Genomic DNA, 21,037 nt, shown 5'->3' with positions numbered 1-21,037 from the left:
ATGTAAATCATCTCTGACATTGTTTACATTTCTACCAGCTCTAGAAGTAATAAATTCCTTAAACAAAAGATGTAGTTCAACTCAAATGATGTATAAGTAAGTCATTAGGGGAACATAGAGAAGAGGATAATTTATGTAATTAATGCTACCTGGGGAAGATTCAGAGGAAGGAATATATGAGTTGAGGCTCTAAGGATGAGCAGAAGTTTGCCAGATGATAAAGAAGGTAGGAGGACATAGGCAACATTGAATGAAAAGGCCTGAAGGATGAAAAGGCATGCCGTGGGACCCCTGGTCATAGAACCACCATCATCATCATCAACACATTCTGCATAAATATTGGATTGTAACAACAACTTTTTAAAATGATATTGTATTATTGGCTAATTTGCCTGCTATTGGTTATGCCCAAGTAGACACATGACCCGTGGTTGTTTGGCTTGTCCTCCTATGGGAAATACTTAATGAGACTAATAAGCTGTATTAAAATAAAATAAACAAATTCACATGGTACATAGCATCACAGCCACATATAGTATGGTCATTATTTATTATCTTGAGACACCAGTCCCATATCTCCAGCTGCCTACTGGGCATTTTCACTCAGAAGGCCTACTTTCACTTCCTGTTTAACCCATCTGAAACCAAAATTATTAACCTCTCTTCAATGCTACCCCTCACTGTTGGAGTTTTAGGGGGCCAATAAGTCACATTCTTTTCTCTCCTTCTCCAGTTCAGATTTGTTGTTGTTTTTGCTGTTTTTGGAAACACAGGAAACAAACAGTTAAGTCATGAAACAAATGGATCTAGATCTGTGGCCATGTGTCTTGCTAATACTTCAGCCCCCAATAATCATAGCCAAAGCTGAGCAACCACAGACCTCTCCCACAAGGCAGAACTCACCAGAGCATCTTGGAATGAGAGAAATGCATGTGTACTATGGACACAGGCTTGCTCAATTTCTCTTTTATAACCCATCAATCAAATCAATCAGTCCTCCTCCTCTTTTGCAGGAGAAACAATGAAGTCTGGGGAAAAGGGGCCAGGAGCAGAAGGCCTTTCAAGAAACCAGGTCTTTCCAGTTCCTACTAAGGAATCCAAACTTTCTATTTTTATTTAGATTACATTCTTAAATTGTGTGACATCAGATTATTTTAGCATTTGGGTATGAGGAAGAATATTTAGATATAAAATATGCTATATTTTAAGAATTTCCACCACTTAAATTGTAATCTGCCTTCTTTATGACCTTTCTCATCATAAATAAGACCCTACAGTTATAACCAAAATTCATGCTTTCAGCTCTTTTATTGTGTCAGTGATTAACACTGACATGGACTTGGCACCATGGCCATTGGCAGCCAGAGAAAATCAGGAGTGGTGGTGACTCAGCTGATTCTGCAGCTGTACTTACAGTAAATGTGTTTTGCAATGCTCTTATTTTTTATTATTATTATTTTTTTTGTGGTACGTGGGCCTCTCACTGTTGTGGCCTCTCCCGTTGCGGAGCACAGGCTCCGGATGCGCAGGCTCAGCGGCCATGGCTCACGGGCCCAGCCATTCCGCGGCAAGTGGGATCTTCCCGGACCGGGGCACGAACCCGTGTCCCCTGCATCGGCAGGCGGATTCTAAACCACTGCACCACCAGGGAAGCCCAATGCTCTTATATTTTAAAATATTTTTTATAAAAAGTAATTTTTTTTTCATTTAAAATTTTTATTTCTTCACCTTTTTCTCTTCACTGTGTCAAGGAAAGGAAATACTAAAGACTGAATATCAAAATTGGTGATCTTTATCCTAATACAGTGGGGAGCCATTGATGGGATTGCATTTGGCTGCAGAATGGAGAGTAGGAGAGAAGCAGGTCTAGGAGTTCGGAGTTTTGTGTAGCAATCCAGGTGAAAGATGATGGTGTCCTGGACTAGAGTGGAGGCAGTGGAGATGAAATAAGGGAGATTCATTAGGGGGCTGTGTTGACAGACAGACTGATTGAAACTGAAGTGTGGGAAAAAGAGACATCCAGAATGACACGTATCTAGCACAGCAACTAGTTGGAAGGGGACACCATTTACTAATACGAGGAAACTTTGGAGGAAGAGAAGATTTGAGAGTAAATCAAGATTTTGAAAGTGGAAATATCCAGAATTTAACTGCAGCTTGGAGGAAAAATCTGGCATTTGTGAGTGGTCAATTTATACATGGTACTGAATGCAAGTGGTCTCTTTACAGTATTCCTCACAAAAACTTCTCTTAGGAAAAACCCTACTTGGTAGTGGTGGCTGGATCTTTTTTTCTCTTATTGAGGTACAATTGACATATAACTTTATATTAGTTTCAGGTGTGCAACATGATTCGATATCTGTATATATTGTGAAACGGTCTCCACAAGTCTAGTTAACATCCACCTCTACACATAGTTACAAATTTTTTTCTTGTGGTGAGAACTTTTAAGATTTACTCTCTTAGCCACTTTCACATATGCAATGCAGTATTATTAACTGATCACCGTGCTTTGATCACCATTACATCTCCATGATTTATTTCTTTTTTAACTGGAAGTTTGTATCTCTTGCCCACCACGCCACACCCTGCTTTTGGCAACCAACAATCTGTTCTTTGTATCTATGAGCTCAGTTTTTTGTTTTGTGCTTTATAAGATTTGACATATAAGAGAGATCATACAATATTTGTCTTTGTCTGTGAGAATTATTTTACCTAGCATTATACACACAAACACACACACACATATAAATAACATTTTCTTTATCCACTCATCCTTTGATGGACACTTAGGTTGTTTCCATGTCTTTTGAGTTAATGTCTTACTTTTCTTTGGATAAATACTCAGAAGTGAACTGCTAGATCATACTGTAGTTCTATTTTTAATTTCTTGACGAACCTCCATACTCTTCCATAGTGAGTGCTCCAGTTTACATTCCCACCAACCATGTACAAGGGTTTCCTTTTCTCCACATCCTTGCCAACATTTTTCTTGTCTTTTTTTTTTTTTTTTTTCGGTATGCGGGCCTCTCACTGTTGTGGCCTCTCCCTTTGCGGAGCACAGGCTCCGGACACACAGGCTCAGCGGCCATGGCTCACGGCCCTAGCCGCTCCATGGTGTGTGGGGTCTTCCCGGACCGGGGCACGAACCCATGTCCCCTGCATCGGCAGGCGGACTCTCAACCACTGCGCCACCAGGGAAGCCCCCTTGTCTTTTTGATAATAGCCATTCTAACAAGTGTGAGGTGATATCTCATTATGGTTTTGATGTGCATTTCTCTGATGATTAGTGATATTGAGCACTTTTTCATGTACCTGTTGGCCATCTGTATCTCTTCTTTGGAAAAATGTCTATTCTGCCCATTTTTAAAATCAGATTTTTTGTTGTTGAGTTATGTGTATTCTTTTTATGTTTGGATATTAACCCTTTACCAGATATATGATTTGCAAATATATTCTCCTTTCATTTTGTTGATGGTTTGCCTTTTAATTTTGTTGATGGTTTCCTTTGCTATGCAAAATCTTTTTTGTTTGATGTAGTTTTTTTTGTTTTTTGTTTTTTGGGTTTTTTTTTGGCGGTACGCGGGCCTCTCACTGTTGTTGCCTCTACCGTTGTGGAGCACAGGCTCCAGATGCTCAGGCTCAGCGGCCATGGCTCACGGGCCCAGCCGCTCCATGGCATGTGGGATCTTCCCAGACCGGGTCACAAACCCGTGTCCCCTGCATCGGCAGGTGGACTCTCAATCACTGCGCCAGCAGGGAAGCCCCTTGATGTAGTTTTGTTACCTTTGTATTTGGTGTCAAATCTAAAAAATCATCATCAAGACCCATGTTAAGGAGATCACTGCTTATGTTTTCTTCTAGGAGTTCTATGGTTTCAGGTTTAAATTGAAGTCGTTAATCCATTTTATATTTGTTTTTGTGTATGGTGTAAGATAGTGGTCCAGATTTATTCTTTTGCATGTGACTGTCTGGTTTCCTCAACACCACTTATTGAAGAGACTGTCCTTTCCCCAGTGTATATTCTTGGCTCCTTTGTTGGAAATTAATTGACTATGTATATATGGGTTTATTTCTGGGCTGTCTGTTCTGTTCTGTTGATCTATGTGACTGTTTTTATGTGAATACTATACTGTTTTTGATTACTATAGCTTTGTACTATAGTCTGAAATCAGGGAGCGTGATGCCTCCAGTTTTGTTCTTCTTTCTCAAGATTGCTTTGACTATTCAAGGTTATACTTTTAAACATTTTATGACACTCAATTTCCTAACATATTTTTTAGGAGTTCTATATCTTTATTCATAGGTGAGATTGGTTTATAGAGAAATATCCCAAAGTTTGGTCCTTAAAGTACACAATAGCCCTGTGAGAAGTTCAAGGAAAAAAGAATCTAGGGTCAAATAAATGGGGAATTCTGCTTAGCATGTTCTTTTCTTGGAGATTTACAGTGTGTATTGGCCTATTAATGTTTCTGAGATGCCCTGCATAAAAGAATCTTTCCCTTAAAATTTGGAAAGAAAGACCTGTAAACCCTCTGAGATCAGAACTATTTTGAAGAAAAGTTTTGTTTTCCAGTTTATCCTGTGGATATTGGTCAGTTGGGATTTTATAATTCTTATTTCATAATTTCCTAGAAATTGTATCCATCATTGATACTTATAAATTTGCTATCATAAAAGTATACTTAGCATCTCTTAAAATAATTTAATTTTCTCCCTGTTAAATCATGTCTCATTTCTGATTTTGATTATTTTTCTCATCTTTTATTTACTAGATATTACAGAGATATTTCATTATTTGATTCATCAAAGAATAGACTCTTAAATTTATCAATGATAATTCAGTTTTCCATAATTAGTTCCTAATTTATTATATCCTGTATTTTGCTCTGCTAAGTTTTATCATTTTCCAACTTGTTAAATGCTGACAATGTATTTTTGCTTCTTTTTTTAAAAATAATAAGATGTACATGACTGTGATTTTGCCTCTGAATAGAATTTTGGCTGCATATCCTGAGTTTCAATCTGGTATGTGGTATTATTTTGTCTATTTAGCAAATAGTGTGTAATTACACCTTTAAGTTGCTGTTTGACACAAAATTTGATGAGGGTAGGGGGTTACTTTAAGTGGTTTTATGGTTCTTTTCTGTTTAACTTTGATCATAATTTCTAGTTTTATTGCACTGCTTCTTATTATTACAAGTACATGAAATCAGATATACTCTCTGTAAGATATAAGAATAATTCATAGTCCTAGCTTATTAAATTCATATTGTTGAAATCACAGGTTTGGTTCTCAATTTATAATAATGTAACATCTTGGTATCATTGATTCATTGTCAGTAGTCTTTGAAGAATTTTGGATGCTGAGAAAAGACCGAAAGAGTAGTTAGTTAGCCAACAAATATCATTGAGTACCCAGCATATAATGTAAATGCTAGAAATACATTGATCAACATTTAGCACTCCATCAATGAACTTATGTTGCAGTTGGAAGAACATAAATCGAAAATGAGGCTGGAAAGGTAGATCATTCATGGCAAGAAGTTTGAATTTTTTTCCTGCTCATGGTGGGAAGTCACTGGAGGATTTTAAACAGGGTGGTGATATAATATATGATCACTGTGGCTTCTTTGTGGAGAGTGGATCAAGAGGGGCGTCAAGGAAGTGTTAGGAAGCTGTAACAATCAACCAGATGAGAGAAGATGGTGACTTGGATATGGGAGTCTGTAGTTCAGTGTAGAGGTCTGGAGTTATCTGCATTTAAATGGCATTTAAGGCCACCAGACAGAGATCATCTTGGTGAAAGCACAGACCATGGAAGGAGCTTGGGGCACTCCCAAATTTAAAAGTCTAACAAAGGAAAAGGAGACAGCAAAAGAGATTAAGAAGCTGCAGTCAATAGGGTAGAAGTGTGGAAAGCAGGAAAGTGTGATATTGCAAAAGTCTTGAGAAGACAGTGATTGAAGAGAGGGAGTGGTCAACAATGTCAAATGCTGCAATGAAGGCAAGTCACATGAAGGCTAGGAATTGAGCATTTTCTGTGGCAACATGTAGATCACATAAACTTGATAAGACCAGTATCTGTAGAGTAGCAGGATCACAAATCTCACTGGGGTGGATTGACGAAAGAATGAGAGGAGAGAGAATGGAGAAAATGATTCAAGATAACTCAAGGAATTTCACTGTAAAAGTAAATAGAAATGAGGCAGTTCTTAGGGGGTGAAAGTGTGTGTGTGTGTGTGTGTGTGTGTGTGTGTGGTGTGTGTGTGTGTGTGTCTTAAGATGGTTGCTTTTGAGGCATGTTAGTATGCCATATGAATGATCCAATGGTAGAAAGGAAGAAATTGTTGACATGGAAGAGAAAAGAAATAATTGCAGGAAGTTCAGGAAGACATTAGAAGAGATGGGACCCAGTGTATAAGTTGAGAGTTTGGTCTTCCATGGTACAAGAGGAAGGCAGAACATGTGGTTGCTAATGCAGGTAGTCTGGTGGATTTGGTGGAAAGAAGATAGATCATTCTCATCAGATTGTATTTGTTTTTCTTGTGTAGTATGAAACAGAATTATTTGTTAAGTGTGAGTGGCAGATGGTGTATTAGAGATTTGAGGGAAAAGAAGTTATGAAGTAATCCTCTCGTATAGTAAGAAAGCATATTGACTGAAGACTTATAGTATGGAAGTCTGGAAAAGTTAGGTGCCCATTTGATATTTGAAGTGAGTATAGTCATCACAGTTGTATAGTTTTTCTCTTGGATTCTTTAGCAACTTGGATATATAAGCTGAGTAAGAAAGTAATTCAGTTGGAGTTTTATAAGGTAAATAAAATGGTGAAGGAAAAGACAGGAAAGGGACTCAAAAGTTTGCAAGGTAGTAGTTATAGTGCTAAACTGAGTGTGCACAGAAGTGAAGACATAGCAGGCTGATGATGAGTGGGAATGTGGTAGGATCAGTGGATCAGTAAAAAAAAAGTCCACAGAGGAGGCTGTTGTCCAGGTTTTCAAAAGGAAAAACAAAATAGAAATTTGATCGATGATTTTATCATCAATGCCCTGCTATATACATCTATAATTATGAAATTGATATTTATAATTATTTAGAAAGGATATCAGTGATCAGTAGTAACTTTCTTTGAATCTTGAAAAACAAGTTGAACCAAACTGACTCCAAATTTTTAATAGAATGGAGTAGATATAATACACTTAGACCTTGATATAGTCTTTTGAAATATACGTGAGGGGAAATAGACATAACTTGATAGTCCATTTATGGTGGACTTATGATTAAATCTTAAGTCTTATTGTTGATAGCCAATGGGTACAAGTTAATGGAACATGTAACTATGGTATGGGATCCTTTGAGGTCTGTTTTAGGTCTATAATATGATTACCAATGACTCTGATAATGATATAGGAATGTTATATAATAAATATGCAGATAATGCAAAACAGGAAGAATTGTGAATATATTGTTTGCCAGAACTTGGATTTGGAACATCTGAGCAAACTGGTAAATGAGCCAAAACTAACCAGTTGAAATGTAATAATGCTAAGTATAAATTTTACTCATGTTTTTAAAAGTCTATATGCATTCAGTTCAGGAGAGGTCTGGTTTTATAGGACGTCAAATGTAAGGGACCTAAATGCAGTGAAAGTAATGCATAATAATAATTTTTGTACTTTATATATTTTACTTGTACCTTTAGCCAATGCTGGGCATGGTGTGAAATAAGCTCTTCACGTATATAACCTTATTTTATTAACATAGTAAGCCTGAGATAGATAATACTATTATCCCCATTTTATAGATGAGTAAACTGAAATTCAAAGAGGTTGCCTGGGCTTCCCTGGTGGCGCAGTGGTTGAGAGCCCGCTTGCCGATGCAAGGGACACGGGTTCGTGCCCCGGTCCGGGAAGATCCCACGTGCCGCGGAGCGGCTGGGCCCGTGAGCCGCGGCTGCTGAGCCTGCGCGTCCGGAGCCTGTGCTCCGCAATGGGAGAGGCCACAGCAGTGAGAGGCCCACGTACCGCAAAAAAAAAAAAGAGGTTGCCTTCTCCAATGTCATATAAGATAATAAATGATAATAATAGCCGAGATTTCAATAGGTGTTTATGGTCTTTACTATATTCTACTGTGTTTTACTTAAACTTACATTAGTAAAAGTTTTCTGTCCAGAAAGCAGGCAAAAATTCTGCCAAACTTCTTCCTTACATATGAATAATATCGCATCTGGAGATTTGTGATCAGTTGCTGGCATCTCATTTTCAGAAAATCCATTTAAAATAGAGCAAATGCAAGAAGGATGCAGTGTTATCTAGAAACCTCTTCATATGAGAAACATTTGGAAAAGTTGGCAGAAGTGTTGGCTTGGGGACTAGAAGACTTGTGGGACACGTAATATCTGGTCTCAGATGTTTGAAGAACTGTCATAGGCAAAGAAATTAAACTTCACATTTTTAACACCCAAAGACATTCTTATGATATGAATGAAAGTAATGTATATAATCAAAACATGGGCTCATCATGTGGTCATGTTCTCTACAGTGTAACACTTAAAAGCCTTTTACTTATGGGATAAAATTTCTTATGGTCATTTTTAATACTGAGATGAATTTTATTTTTTCAAACTGCAAAACATATAGTTCAGCTTGATTTTGTAGCGAAATCATTCAGAAGCCCATATCTGTGTGATTGCAGCTGAAATAGACTAAACAACAACAAAAAATGCAGTCAGTACAAATTGCTGTGGCTTATCTATATAGCTACGGCATGTGGTGAGAACCTGGAAGCTGCATCCACAGAATTTATGAGACTTCCAGTAAATCAGCTCAGTTTAGTGTTTTAGACCTGTATCCAACCCTCCTTGGATGTCTAGACACAGCCTAAGACGAGGCTTCAAAAATGGGTAAAAATGAAGCAGCCAAAGCCACCAGAAGCCTTTGACCCTCTTCTAATGTTTCAACCAGATAATTATTTTCCCTCTCAAGAATTTGGCTATCCTTTGAGGGGAAAAAAATCAAGATTTTCCATTTGAAGAGCCCCTGAAAGAAAATACTCTGGAGAAAGGTCAGTAAGAGTGGGCCAAAGCTGAATTCTTCAGATCTGCTTAGAGAGTGTGGAAAGTCTGTACCCTCTACTTTTTGTGCTTTCCAGCTGGCCAAGAGCTCCCATGGCATTTGTCCAGCTTTGCCTTCCCCATACCTTTACATCTTAAAGGAACTCATACTGTGCAGTGGAAATGCCTCAGATGGAAACCTAAGTGGTAGTTAAAAGCTATTGTAGAGAGGCAATTAGAAAATTAAAAACTGATGAATTTTGACTCCATCAAGATAATCCATTACCCTTTCTGCTCTGTAGCAAAGATATGACCTTTCAAATTTTCCAACAATAAACTGTCATACTAGGAAAATATATTTCCTTTAAATATGTCCCACTTTAATTAAAATTACTCATTCTACTTATTATGGTTTGTCTCTTCAAACTTTTTAAATCTTAGGTTTTCTATATAGAAAGTTAAGAGTCCAGTCAAAAATGAAAAAGGTGGTTTTAAAAATAAGCACAGTCCAAGTTCATTCCATAGTTCATTGATTCACTGATTCCTTTGTTAGTTCATTCAACTAATATTTGTTTTACAGAGGCTATATGCCGAGGAACGTGGTAAGCCCAGGTTGTGCCGTTAATTAGCTATGTGATTTGGGGAAAGTCACCTAATCTCTCTGAATCTCAGCTTCCTCAACTGTAAAACAGCTCTATAACCAACTTTGCAGGGTTGCTATGAAGGTTAAATAAGATGACCTCTTATAAGATGGTGAAAAATTAGAACCTTCTCTTCTGCCCTTCTCCATCCATTGCTATATCCAAAAACCCCTATACAACAGAGATGGAAAGTCTCAAAAGCACTGGAAAGTGGAAATGTCAGTCAACTATTTGCAAGACTCACAGAGTGAACTAGATTGAAATCCTTTGAGTGACCATTGTGTGCATTACCCTGAATAAGAAAAACTGGGCTAAACAGTAAAAAACAATAAGAAATTTCTTCACTTACTCACTGAATCAATGTGAGAAATGTGGAGACGGCCCCAACCAGAAATTTAGATAGCTAACTCTAGTTTGAGCCAGCTCAAAAAATGAATCCAAGTAAGAATTTACAAATTGAGAAGTCCAGGTAGAAAGTGCCTGATGATAAATCTTTATTAAAGTTAAACATGTAGAGTTCCATCTAAATAATTGCTTAAGTGTAACAAAATTGAATACAAAAGTAAAAAAAGGAGCCTCAAGGAAATGTTAAACAGTAATTCAGAAATAATATTTTAGGTTAATATTTCTAGACAGATTTGCAAATGTCATGAGATAATGTGGAAAGTAAAAGCTTCTAAATCCCCCAAGAAACCAAAACTTATTATTTTATTCCTAAAGTTTATATACAGGAATTTTATATACAAAAAGGAATTCAAGAATGATTTGGAAAACTTTAAGATGGTCATTTACCTGTAGAACTGAAAACCACTAAAATAATATAGAAACCAAAAAGGTGAGAAATAAACATGATTAAAGCTTTCCTAATTGTAGGAGGTGATTTTCAAATTGGGATGAAAAATAAAAGCCTACTTTACAGTTAGCATTTATAACAGATATTTCTTTTTAAAAACTAAAACAAATGGATAAAAGCAAAAAAGTAAAAGAGACAAGGATATGTCAGGCGAAAGCAAATAAAAAATGAGAAATTATTACAATAATATGCAGAAAGTATGTAATGAAATTAGAAAAGAACATCATTTCCATAAATATATAAAAATGCTCATCCTCCTTTGCAAAAATATTAAAGCTTTGATGGAGAATCACTTTTTAAAATTTTATTTATTTTACTTATTAATTTTTGGTTGCATCGGGTCTTCGTTGCTGCACGCGGGCTTTCTCTAGTTGTGGTGAGCAGGGGCTACTCGTCATTGCGGTGCACAGGCTTCTTATTGCGGTGGCTTCCCTTGTTGCGGAGCATGGGCTCTAGGTGCGTGGGCTTCAGTAGTTGAAGCACATGGGCTCGGTAGGTGTGGCTCATGGGCTCTAGAGCGCAGGCTCAGTAACTGTGGCACATGGGCTTAGTTGCTCCTCGGCATGTGGGATCTTCCTGGACCAGGGCTTGCACCCGTGTCCCCTGCATTGGCAGGCAGACTCTTAACCACTGCGCCACCAGGGAAGCCCCGAGAATCGTTTAAATTATAAAATTTGCAAAGGTGTTTTAAAGATGATAGTATTTTTAAGGGTGTGATGGTACTCATTATTCAATAAGTATTTATTGAATACCTACTAGTGCTAGTCACTTAGTAAGACCTAGCAGTATAGTGTAATCAAATCAACACATCCAAATATGCCTTCCCATTTATGAAGATCTTATAATTTTCTTAATTAAAAAAATTTATTTTTATGTATTTTATAGCCTTTCTCCTAGTGTGAATGGAGTATTTTTTCCATTTCAAAGTTATTGGGAGTATTGAGGAAAGTCATTGATTTGTATTTTTTTTAACATCTTTATTGGAGTATAATTGCTTTACAATGGTGTGTTAGTTTCTGCTGTATAACAAAGTGAATCAGCTATACATATACATACATTCCCATATCTTCTCCCTCTTGCGTCTGCCTCCCACCCTCCCTATCCCACCCTTCTAGATGGACACAAAGCACAGAGCTGATCTCCCTGTGCTATATGGCTGCTTCCCACTAGCTATCTATTTCACATTTGGTAGTGTATACATGTCCATGCCACTCTCTCATTTTGTCCCAGCTTACCCTTCTCCCTCCCCATGTCCTCAAGTCCCTTCTCTACATCTGTGTCTTTATTCCTGTCCTGACCCTAGGTTCTTCAGAACCATTTAATTTTTTTTAGATTCCATATATATGTGTTAGCATATGGTATTTGTTTTATACTCTTTCTGACTTACTTCACTCTGTATGAGTCTCTAGGTCCATCCACCTCACTACAAATAACTCAATTTTGTTTCTTTTTATGGCTAATATTCCATTGTATATATGTGCCACATCTTCTTTATCCATTCATCTGTTGATGGACACTTAGGTTGCTTCCATGTCCTGGCTATTGTAAATAGAGCTGCAATAAACATTGTGGTACATGATTCTTTTGAATTATAGTTTTCTCAGGATATGGGCCCAGTAGTGGGATTGCTGGATCATATGGTAATTCTATTTTTAGTTTTTTAAGGAACCTCCATACTGTTCTCCATAGTGGCTATATCAATTTACATTCCCACCAACAGTGTAGACCCTCTCCAGCATTTATTGTTTGTAGATTTTTTGACGATGGCCATTCTGACCTCTGAAGCCCTTCCAGCCTCAGCTCCCAACCCCCACCCGCTCCGGTGGTTGAGCAGACAAGCCTCTCATGCTGGTGAGAGCTGATCGGCACCTATCCTCTGTGCGGGAATCTCTCCACTTTGCCCTCCGCACGCCTGTTGCTGTGCTCTCCTCCGTGGCTCCGAAGCTTCCTCCTCCACCTCCCGCAGTCTCTGCCCGCGAAGGGGCGTCCTAGTGTGTGGGAACTTTTCCTCCTTCACAGCTCCCTCCCTGTGGTGCAGATCCCGTCCCTATTCTTTTGTCTCTGTTTTTTCTTTTTTCTTTTGCCCTACCCAGGTACGTGAGGAGTTTCTTGCTTTTGGGAAGTCTGAGGTCTTCTGCCAGCGTTCAGTAGGTGTTCTGTAGGAGTTGTTCCACATGTAGATGTATTTCTGATGTATTTGTGGGGAGGAAGGTGATCTCCATGGCTTACTCCTCCGCCATCTTGAAGGTCCCTCCATGATTTTTGTATATTTGTCTTGCAGTCAGTGTTAGTCTTTTAAGCAAGTATCTTAATACTAGCAGTGTTCTGTAAAAGCAACTTGGGTTTTCCAATTCTTTCTGAGTCCATTTTGTTGATTTATATTTTTTAGGATATTATTAATTACCTCTAGTGTCTTAGTTTTGACATAAGAGTGCATAAAGTATTTGATTGTAATTTTCTCAATCTCCTATATATTTGTGGGTTTGTATTCTACCCTTTCTCATTTGTGATCTTGTATACTTTTGTTTTCTCCCCTAATTAGGATTATAAATTTATTATCTATTACTAAAGGGAAAATACTCATGGGTGTCTTTATCCTTTATGTTATCTTAATATTTCCTATTTCATTAGTTTTGGCTTTAATCTATGTTAATTTCCTTTCTTGGCTTATTTTGTTTTTTTATCCTAATTTAATACTTTCTATAGATGAATATTAACTTTTAAAATCTTTTCTCTAGATGATGAACATATTTAAAGCCATAAGTTTTCCTACAGCCTTTGCTGTGCTCCACTGGTTGGATATGATGTGTTTATATATTTTTTATTGCTTTCTAAATAATTTACAATTTTATTTTGGTTTCTTCTGTAATACAAGGATTATCAAGGAGTGTGCTTGCTTTTTATTTTCTGAGTCTTTTTTTTAGAAGTTCATTTCTTTTTCTTTTTTTTTTGTTTTGTGACCAAAGAATGGGATTCATAAAATCTCTCTTTTTTTTAAATTTCTTAAAGCTGATATTGTGTATGTGTGCAGATCCAAGTATATGACAGATTTTTGTAAATGGTTTGTTGATGATGAAAACATCTTTATCTTCTATTTAAGCGATAAAGGAATCTATTAACTTTACTTCATCTGTTGTACTATTTATTTCTTTTATGTGCTTATTTTTTGTCTACTATATCTAATTTGAAAAATGCCATATTAAAAATTTTCCATATTTATATTTTAATTAATTATATGCAATAGTTATGTCAAGTTTTATCCTACATTTTTAAGTAACATTTGCTTCATTTACTTGTCTATTATATTATTTGGTGCAAACAGGTTTATGAGTATTTTCCAATCTTCATAAATTGTACTTTATATCATTATATAATATTTCTATTTGTTCTATTTAGTGCTTTTAAATTGTTTTCCTGTTCAGTACTTTTAAATTCTATCTTTCCTATATTAATATTGCCATTTATGCATTTTTATTTCTTTGTTTTGTGTTCGTCTGATATATCTTTACCTGTTCCTTTGTTTTGGAAATAACATATAAACTGGGTTTTATTTTTTTAACCTAAATTAACTGTTTAGCTGAGAGAATTCAGTTCACTTTTATTAATTTAATAATTAATATACTTGATTTTATTCCTATCAATAAAATTTCCTATTTTATTTTATTGTTTCTTTTCTTAATTTTTTGTTGATTTGATCAAGAGGCTATTAATTTTCTTTATTTTTTCTTTTTTAATTTGGGAGTTCTGTACTTTTTATTTTATTAATATTTACACTCGTCAGTACATAACCCTATTATTCCATGAGGCAAATTATCAAATATTTCTGTCCCAAGACACTTTCTTCTCCTACTTCTCTCCTTGCCCACTTCTTCCAACAATATGAGAACTCTGGGATCCCTTTGCTTCCCTACTCTTCATTCCTACACCCATCAGAGGAGAACTTGTGAGCATCTTTTTATCCTTCCACCCTCCCCTGAGTTTTAGACTATTTGAATTTCTGTTGCAATGTGTCTCTTCTTCTTTAAGACTTCTTACTTAGTCCTTATATTGCAATTCTTAGATGATCTATCATTATTTATTTTGATCTGACTCTATGGATACAGCTTGTTGCTCACCACTGTTTTCTCTTCTCTTAGTTTTTCTTCACCCTTGAACACTCTCTGCAGGTTCATTCAGTGTTGTTGTAATCCTAATACTGCCTTAGCATCTCCCTCAGATTGGGTATATGGTGATAACCTGACTGGATGTGGGACTCTGAGTCTGCAGTCCTCTTAAGAATCTATGAATACGGGCTTCCCTGGTGGCACAGTAGTTAAGAATCCGCCTGCCAATGCAAGGGACCTGGGTTCGATCCCTGGTCTGGGAAGATCCCACATGCCACGGAGCAACTAAGCCCGTGCACCACAACTACTGAGCCTGCGCACTTAGAGCCTGTGCTCCACAACGAGAAAAGCCACCACAATGAGAAGCCCGCACACCGCAACGAAGAGTAGCCCCTGCTCACCGCAACTAGAGAAAGCCCATGCACAGCAACCAAGACCCAAAGCAGCCCCCCAAAAATAAATTAAATAAATTTAAAAAAAAAAGAATCCATGAATACTATTTCATTGTCTTCTACCTTTTGAATGTTCAGTCCAGTGCCAGTCTAATTCTTTTTCCTTTGTAAGCAACTTTATCTTTCTTTACAGAAGACTTTTCTTTATCTCAGAGCTCAAGGTTTATACTAGCGTGTGCGTATGTGGTAATTTTTCTCATCAATTCTACCTGAAACAGCACTTTCAATGTAAAGATTTGGATCTTTCTAAAAATCAGGATAAGTTTCTTTTTTAAAAAATAGTTTATTTTTTATGATTATTTTTCTCCTCCCATCTTCCTTTTCTTTTTCTGGAACTCCTATTATTTACAGGTTAGATGTTCTGGGTCTTTCCTCCACACTTCTCTCTTTATATTTTTCTAATTCTCCTGCTAGATCTTAACATCTACTAATTCTCTAATCTCAAGATTTATCATCCTTTCCTTCAACTTATCTACTCAATACATTAACTTAAAAATCTTATTTTTCTTAGTTCTATAAGTCTTTTTTAATGCCCTTTTGTACCTCTTCAAATACTTATTATTCTTTTGCTACCCCCAACCTTTCTCTTTTGTTGATAGACTGCTCTGATTGCCTTCTTTATCCTTTGTCTCTCTGGCTGTTAGACCTCTTTGGGTGTCCTTTTATTTTCCTTTGTTCATTGTGACATAGGTGCAACTGCTGAGTACTTTAAGTGGACTGGTCCCATGAGTGTGGGAAGGTACAGGAGTTAACTGTGCGATGAGGGAAGGACAGATAGCTGCAGACAGAGAGAGCAGTATATTCAAAGACTTTGGGAGTAAGCATAACATATATGAAGAAGTAAAAGGCCAGTGTGGCTAAAAAATAAAGGGAGAACAGAGTATGAAAAGAAGCTAGAGAGTAAGGTAATGTTGGGCCAGACTGTCATGGCTTTGTAGGCCATCATAGTGAGTGTGGTCTTTTCCTAAAAGCATGTAGTATTGCAGTGTTTTATACCAGGGGTTTTAACTGGTATAACCAGGTATATTTATGTGAATATCTGATTCACATTTTCAGAAGATAATAAGGATTCCGTGTAGAGAGCAAATTTAAAGTGGTCATGTGATGCTGCAAGACTAGTGAAGAGATGTTGTAATAACCCAAAAGAGAGATGATAATAACATGATGGTCAATATACAGGAAGTACACTTTTAAGTGGTAAAATGTAAGGTGGTATATGAGAGTGTGGAAGATGTCTAAGATACCTCCAAAGTATCTGCATTACACTGATCCTGCATGAAATGGGAACATCAAGTTGGAAATAACCAATTCAGTCATCCATGTCACAGTGCCTTTGAGATACTCAAGTGGAGAAGTCAATAAGCAGTATGAATCGGGCAGGTCTGGACAGGGGATGTAAATATGTAAGCCTTCTGAGTTAGGTGTAAATTGAAACTCTTAGCCATGAATGAGAACACCTTGGGAGAGGTAAAGAAGAGAAAAAGATTGTTAATCTCGTACACTGCTAGTATCTATCTAAATTGTATTATCTTTTCTGGAAAGATGATTGGAACATGTATCATTGTCTTCAAAAACGATTATAGGGCTTCCCTGGTGGCGCAGTGGTTGAGAGTCCACCTACCGATGCAGGGGACGCGGGTTCGTGCCCCGGTCTGGGAAGATCCCACATGCCGCGGAGCGGCTGGACCCGTGAGCCATGGCCGCTGAGCCTGTGCATCCGGAGCCTGTGCTCCTCAACAGGAGAGGCCACAACAGTGAGAGGCCCGCGTACCGAAACAAAAAAAAAAGATTATAAATTTGATTCTGTAACTCTATCTGTAAGAATCTATCCTCAGAAAATAATAGTAGTAAATTAAAGTAGAAAGACAAAGGCTTATGGATAAAAATATTTACTTAAGCATTATTTATGATTGCAAATAAAGTAAATTACTTATCTAGTATTAGGAGGAGATCAAGTAAATTATCATACATTTATATTAATGAATATTATACCATTATAATTTGATGTTTATGAAGATGTAATAGCGTAAGTATATGACCGTGATATAATAGTAAGTGAAAAGGACACAAAATTGATAGAGAGAGAGAGAGTGAGAAAGAGAGAGAGAAACTCAACTGTGGAAAAATGCATAGAACAAAATAATATAAAGAAATAGGTTTATCTGTAAATAGTAGAAAATGGTTGATTGTATCCATTTTTATACTTTTATCTAGTTTCTAAATTATTCTAAATGGGCATTATTACATCTTGTGTATTATTTTATTATTAAGAAAGGAAATATAAAATTATAGTATTGTCCAGTTGTCAATATGCACTTCATAGGCACTTTACTCTGTTAAATATTAGTTAATGTTCTTTCCTTTTCACAATATTGATGAGCATTTGTGATTTGAATCCAGCATAATATTTTAGTTTTTTGAGATTATTACCATAATTTTAAAGTTTTGTGAGCCATTTAGATTTGTAAATTAGTTTCAAAAATTGATCTGATTATTAGACAATAGTAAATCCATTCCCCACAGAACAACTCCCTGTCAGTTGGCACTCAGTGTCATACTGAGAACATTTGTTATTTCCTTCCCTTCTTATTGCTTAGCAGTACAGATAACTCTCAATTCTTTAATTTGAGGGGTTTTTAATTGTATAATACATACATATAAGAATTTGCTAATTATTTTAAATGCAATAGATTGCTTTTGTTTTTCTTCAGTGACTGTCAGTTAACCCTTCATTTGGACTGTCATTTTTATCATCATCTGCAAGGATATGAAATCACTTTGAATTTGGTTCAAAACTAAAAGCACGGTTTTTTTTTTTTGACTCCAGGAATGTATACAAAGACTATCGCTTTCTCGAGCTGGCATGTGATTCACAGGAGGATGTAGACAGCTGGAAGGCATCTCTACTAAGAGCTGGGGTTTATCCAGATAAATCTTTAGTAAGTTGGATATATCGCTTATTTTAAAATTATTAACCATGTTTAAGAAAGCATAATTCTACATACTATATGCTGGAGAAGCTAGTTCTTATTTGACTTAATTAATTTGCCATAGTTTTAACTGCTACTTTGCTTATATATTTTTTTATCCATTAGATTTCAATTATAAGAAGTTTATGAGTATATTTTTAAAGAAAATGCCCAACTTTGCCATAAAACATAATATATGTAATCTCAAAGCAAGAGAGTTTCTTTGTTTTAATTTAAAATTTTATTTTCCTTTATATGCTGTTCTACAGTATACTATTCTATAGTATTCATATAAGCAGTTTATAACATTCTTCATATAGTCATAGTATATATATCATCAATCATAACACTATTTCATATTCTTTAAAATGTACTTATTATTGTAAAGATCTACCTCCTTTCATTATGTCTGCAGTACCTATATCCAAAATTAAACTCTGGTTAATGTCATTGTGAGTATAAAAGAACAAAAAAAATTATATTGCTATATTAATAAAGATAAGTTATTCCCACTTATCTTTATTAATATACTTCAAGGGTCTTAGAGACACTTCTCTCATTCAAGTTAATAAACAGACCTTCTATTTGTATTCTTTGGAAAATGTAATATTACACAGACTAGTCTGGATTTAAACTTCAGAATTCCCACCCAACATATGTACACACACCATTAAACAGACTCTGCAGATGAGTGGCTCTCACTGCTTACTTGCTACCCCCGAGACATTGTGCTATCCAGGCTCCCCCCCAGAAGTTAAGCAATGAGACTGAGCTTTAAGGATTTACTCCAGCTTGACCTTTGTGATGCTTAGATTGACTGTAGATTAGTTTATAGGATTGACCATGTATAAATTGGGTTATTTCTCGGCCCCAAATAGCGGTAGAGTCTTCTCAAGGGAAAGTCTGAGATGTGAGCACATTGTGGGACAAGTGAAGCATCTCGGGGTGGATTTCAGACCTGACCATATCCCTGAGGTTACACTGGAATTTAACAAAGTTCCAAAGTTCCAGGGGTAAAGGATAGAGGATTTGTGCCAAAACATTCTCCTTGTTGCTGTTATTTTAGTTCTCACGTAGACCTTTTAACCCTATCTCAACGTCCACTTGTCTGGTTAACACCTAAAACAGTGAACCCCCGTGACACACCCTGTGCCTTCCAAATGAGTTGAAACCAGACTCTTTCCAGGTGATATGCAGTACAGAGGTATCTTCTGTACCACTTCTATTTTTGTTGTTAATTCTAATCATTACTTATTACTCTTTCCTATCCATTGACGGTAGTGTGTTTAATTTCTATATTAAAAATGCACACATACTTAATGTTTTATTCATTCATTCCACAAAAGCCTGTTGAGCACGTGGTTTTTGCCAGCTACCTTTCCAGGCACTAGTGATGCAGAGGTGAACAGTGAGGTCCTGCCCCACCAAGGAACAGACGTTAAATAATTGAATGGATATGGTATAATTGTAAAGTGTGATTGTTAGTGATAAGTTCTATAAAAAATTAAATTAAAGGGACAGATAGTGAGAATGAGGGGCAAATGAGCTTTATTTTAGTAAGGTGATTAGGGAAGGCGCCTTTGAAGAGTTGACATTTGAGTAGGCTCCTGAAAGAAGCGGGGAATAAATAATATGAACGTCTGATGGAGAGTGTTCGTGGCAGGGGGCTAGCAAGTACAAAGCCAGCTCAGTGTCTTAGAAGAGCAGCAAAAAAAGTCAGAGTGTCTAGACACAATGAAGGAGAACAGAAGTAGTTGATGATTTCCAAAAGTGGTCAGTAGCCAGATTATGTAGGCCTTGAAGGAGGTGGCCAGCATTTGAGTTTTATTCTGGGTGAGATGGGAAGCCATTGGAGGGTTTCAAGACAGTTAGTGACATGATAAGATTTATATTTTTAAAAGATTGCTATGGCTGGATTGTTACGAAAACCAGCACAGCCTGTGGGTTAAATCACAGGCATTAGCATCAAACTACATAGACTGAAATTCCTGAGGCTCACATACAAGCTGTGAGATCTGGGAAGGTTTCTTAGCCCTTTTATCTTTCAAAATACCCACATCTAAAATGGAGATAACAAGAGTCTGCTATAGTGTGGTTGACAGGATTAAATGAGGTAATGCAGGGAAAGCACTGGACAGGTTAAACACAAGTAAGCACTCTATTTTTATTTATAATGATGATGATCATGATGATGATGATGATGATGATTTTCATCACAGACTACTTACTTAAGCAAGTAGAAGAGAGTTAAAACATTGTGGATATTTATAATACAGCCCAATGAGATTGTAAATACTTTATGATATTTTTTTGTCTTCCAAATACGTTTGGTTATATAAAATGTCAGTGTGTTTGTATGTGTGTGTGTGTGCTTGTGTGTGTGTCTTCCTTCCAAGGAACTATAATGTTTGTGAAAATGTTTTATTACATCATAATTTTGTCAACTAAATTTATTTTAAATGCACTACACAAGTTTGCTATTTTAAAAAAATTATGTAATGCATCTCTTGTGAACAAAAAACTGTCTTGGAAAAGCAAAATTACCCATCCCTCTGTGAACTCTTTTTATAAATCTGAATTTTCGTGTATCCATAGCTCTATACAAAAGAAGATGCTCAATGAGATATTTGCTATTTTTTAATTAGGCTGCTCAATTTGAAGCAAATCTAGAGTTGTCCTATACACACTGTTTTGATTCTTTTCACATCATTTTTATTTGCTTATTAACATACATTTAGTACAGTCGCTTGGAAAATCGAGACAAAGGGGCTTTTTACTACATGCCAAAGACATGACAGGAAATTAAAGTTGGCAGTGTGCCATGAGCATCGCTCTTCTCAGTTTTCATCATAAACAATATTTGCATTTCTTATGCACCATGTAGTTCTGCAGGTTATATTACACTATTGCTTGACTTTCAGATGTTTAAATGGAAGCTAACTACTGAAAGCAATCTAAGTAGAA

At 36.4% G+C, this 21,037-nt stretch overlaps 1 protein-coding gene across 5 annotated transcripts in view; it reads left to right on the top strand.

The window, feature by feature from the left end:
- Nucleotides 1–21,037, top strand: part of DNM3 (dynamin 3) — a 579,215-nt gene that overhangs the window by 463,807 nt on the left and 94,371 nt on the right. For all 5 annotated transcript variants that reach the window (XM_067031599.1, XM_067031590.1, XM_067031586.1 and 2 more), the window contains one exon: nucleotides 17,932–18,043. In XM_067031599.1, coding sequence (XP_066887700.1) covers nucleotides 17,932–18,043 — 112 coding nt within the window. The remainder of the gene's footprint in view (nucleotides 1–17,931; nucleotides 18,044–21,037) is intronic.

This window comes from Kogia breviceps, chromosome 1 (genome assembly GCF_026419965.1).
Source record: "Kogia breviceps isolate mKogBre1 chromosome 1, mKogBre1 haplotype 1, whole genome shotgun sequence".
Taxonomy (NCBI): Eukaryota; Metazoa; Chordata; class Mammalia; order Artiodactyla; family Physeteridae; genus Kogia; species Kogia breviceps.
The sequence above is the reverse complement of the archived record's forward strand: the minus strand, read 5'-3'. Positions and strand labels throughout refer to the sequence as shown.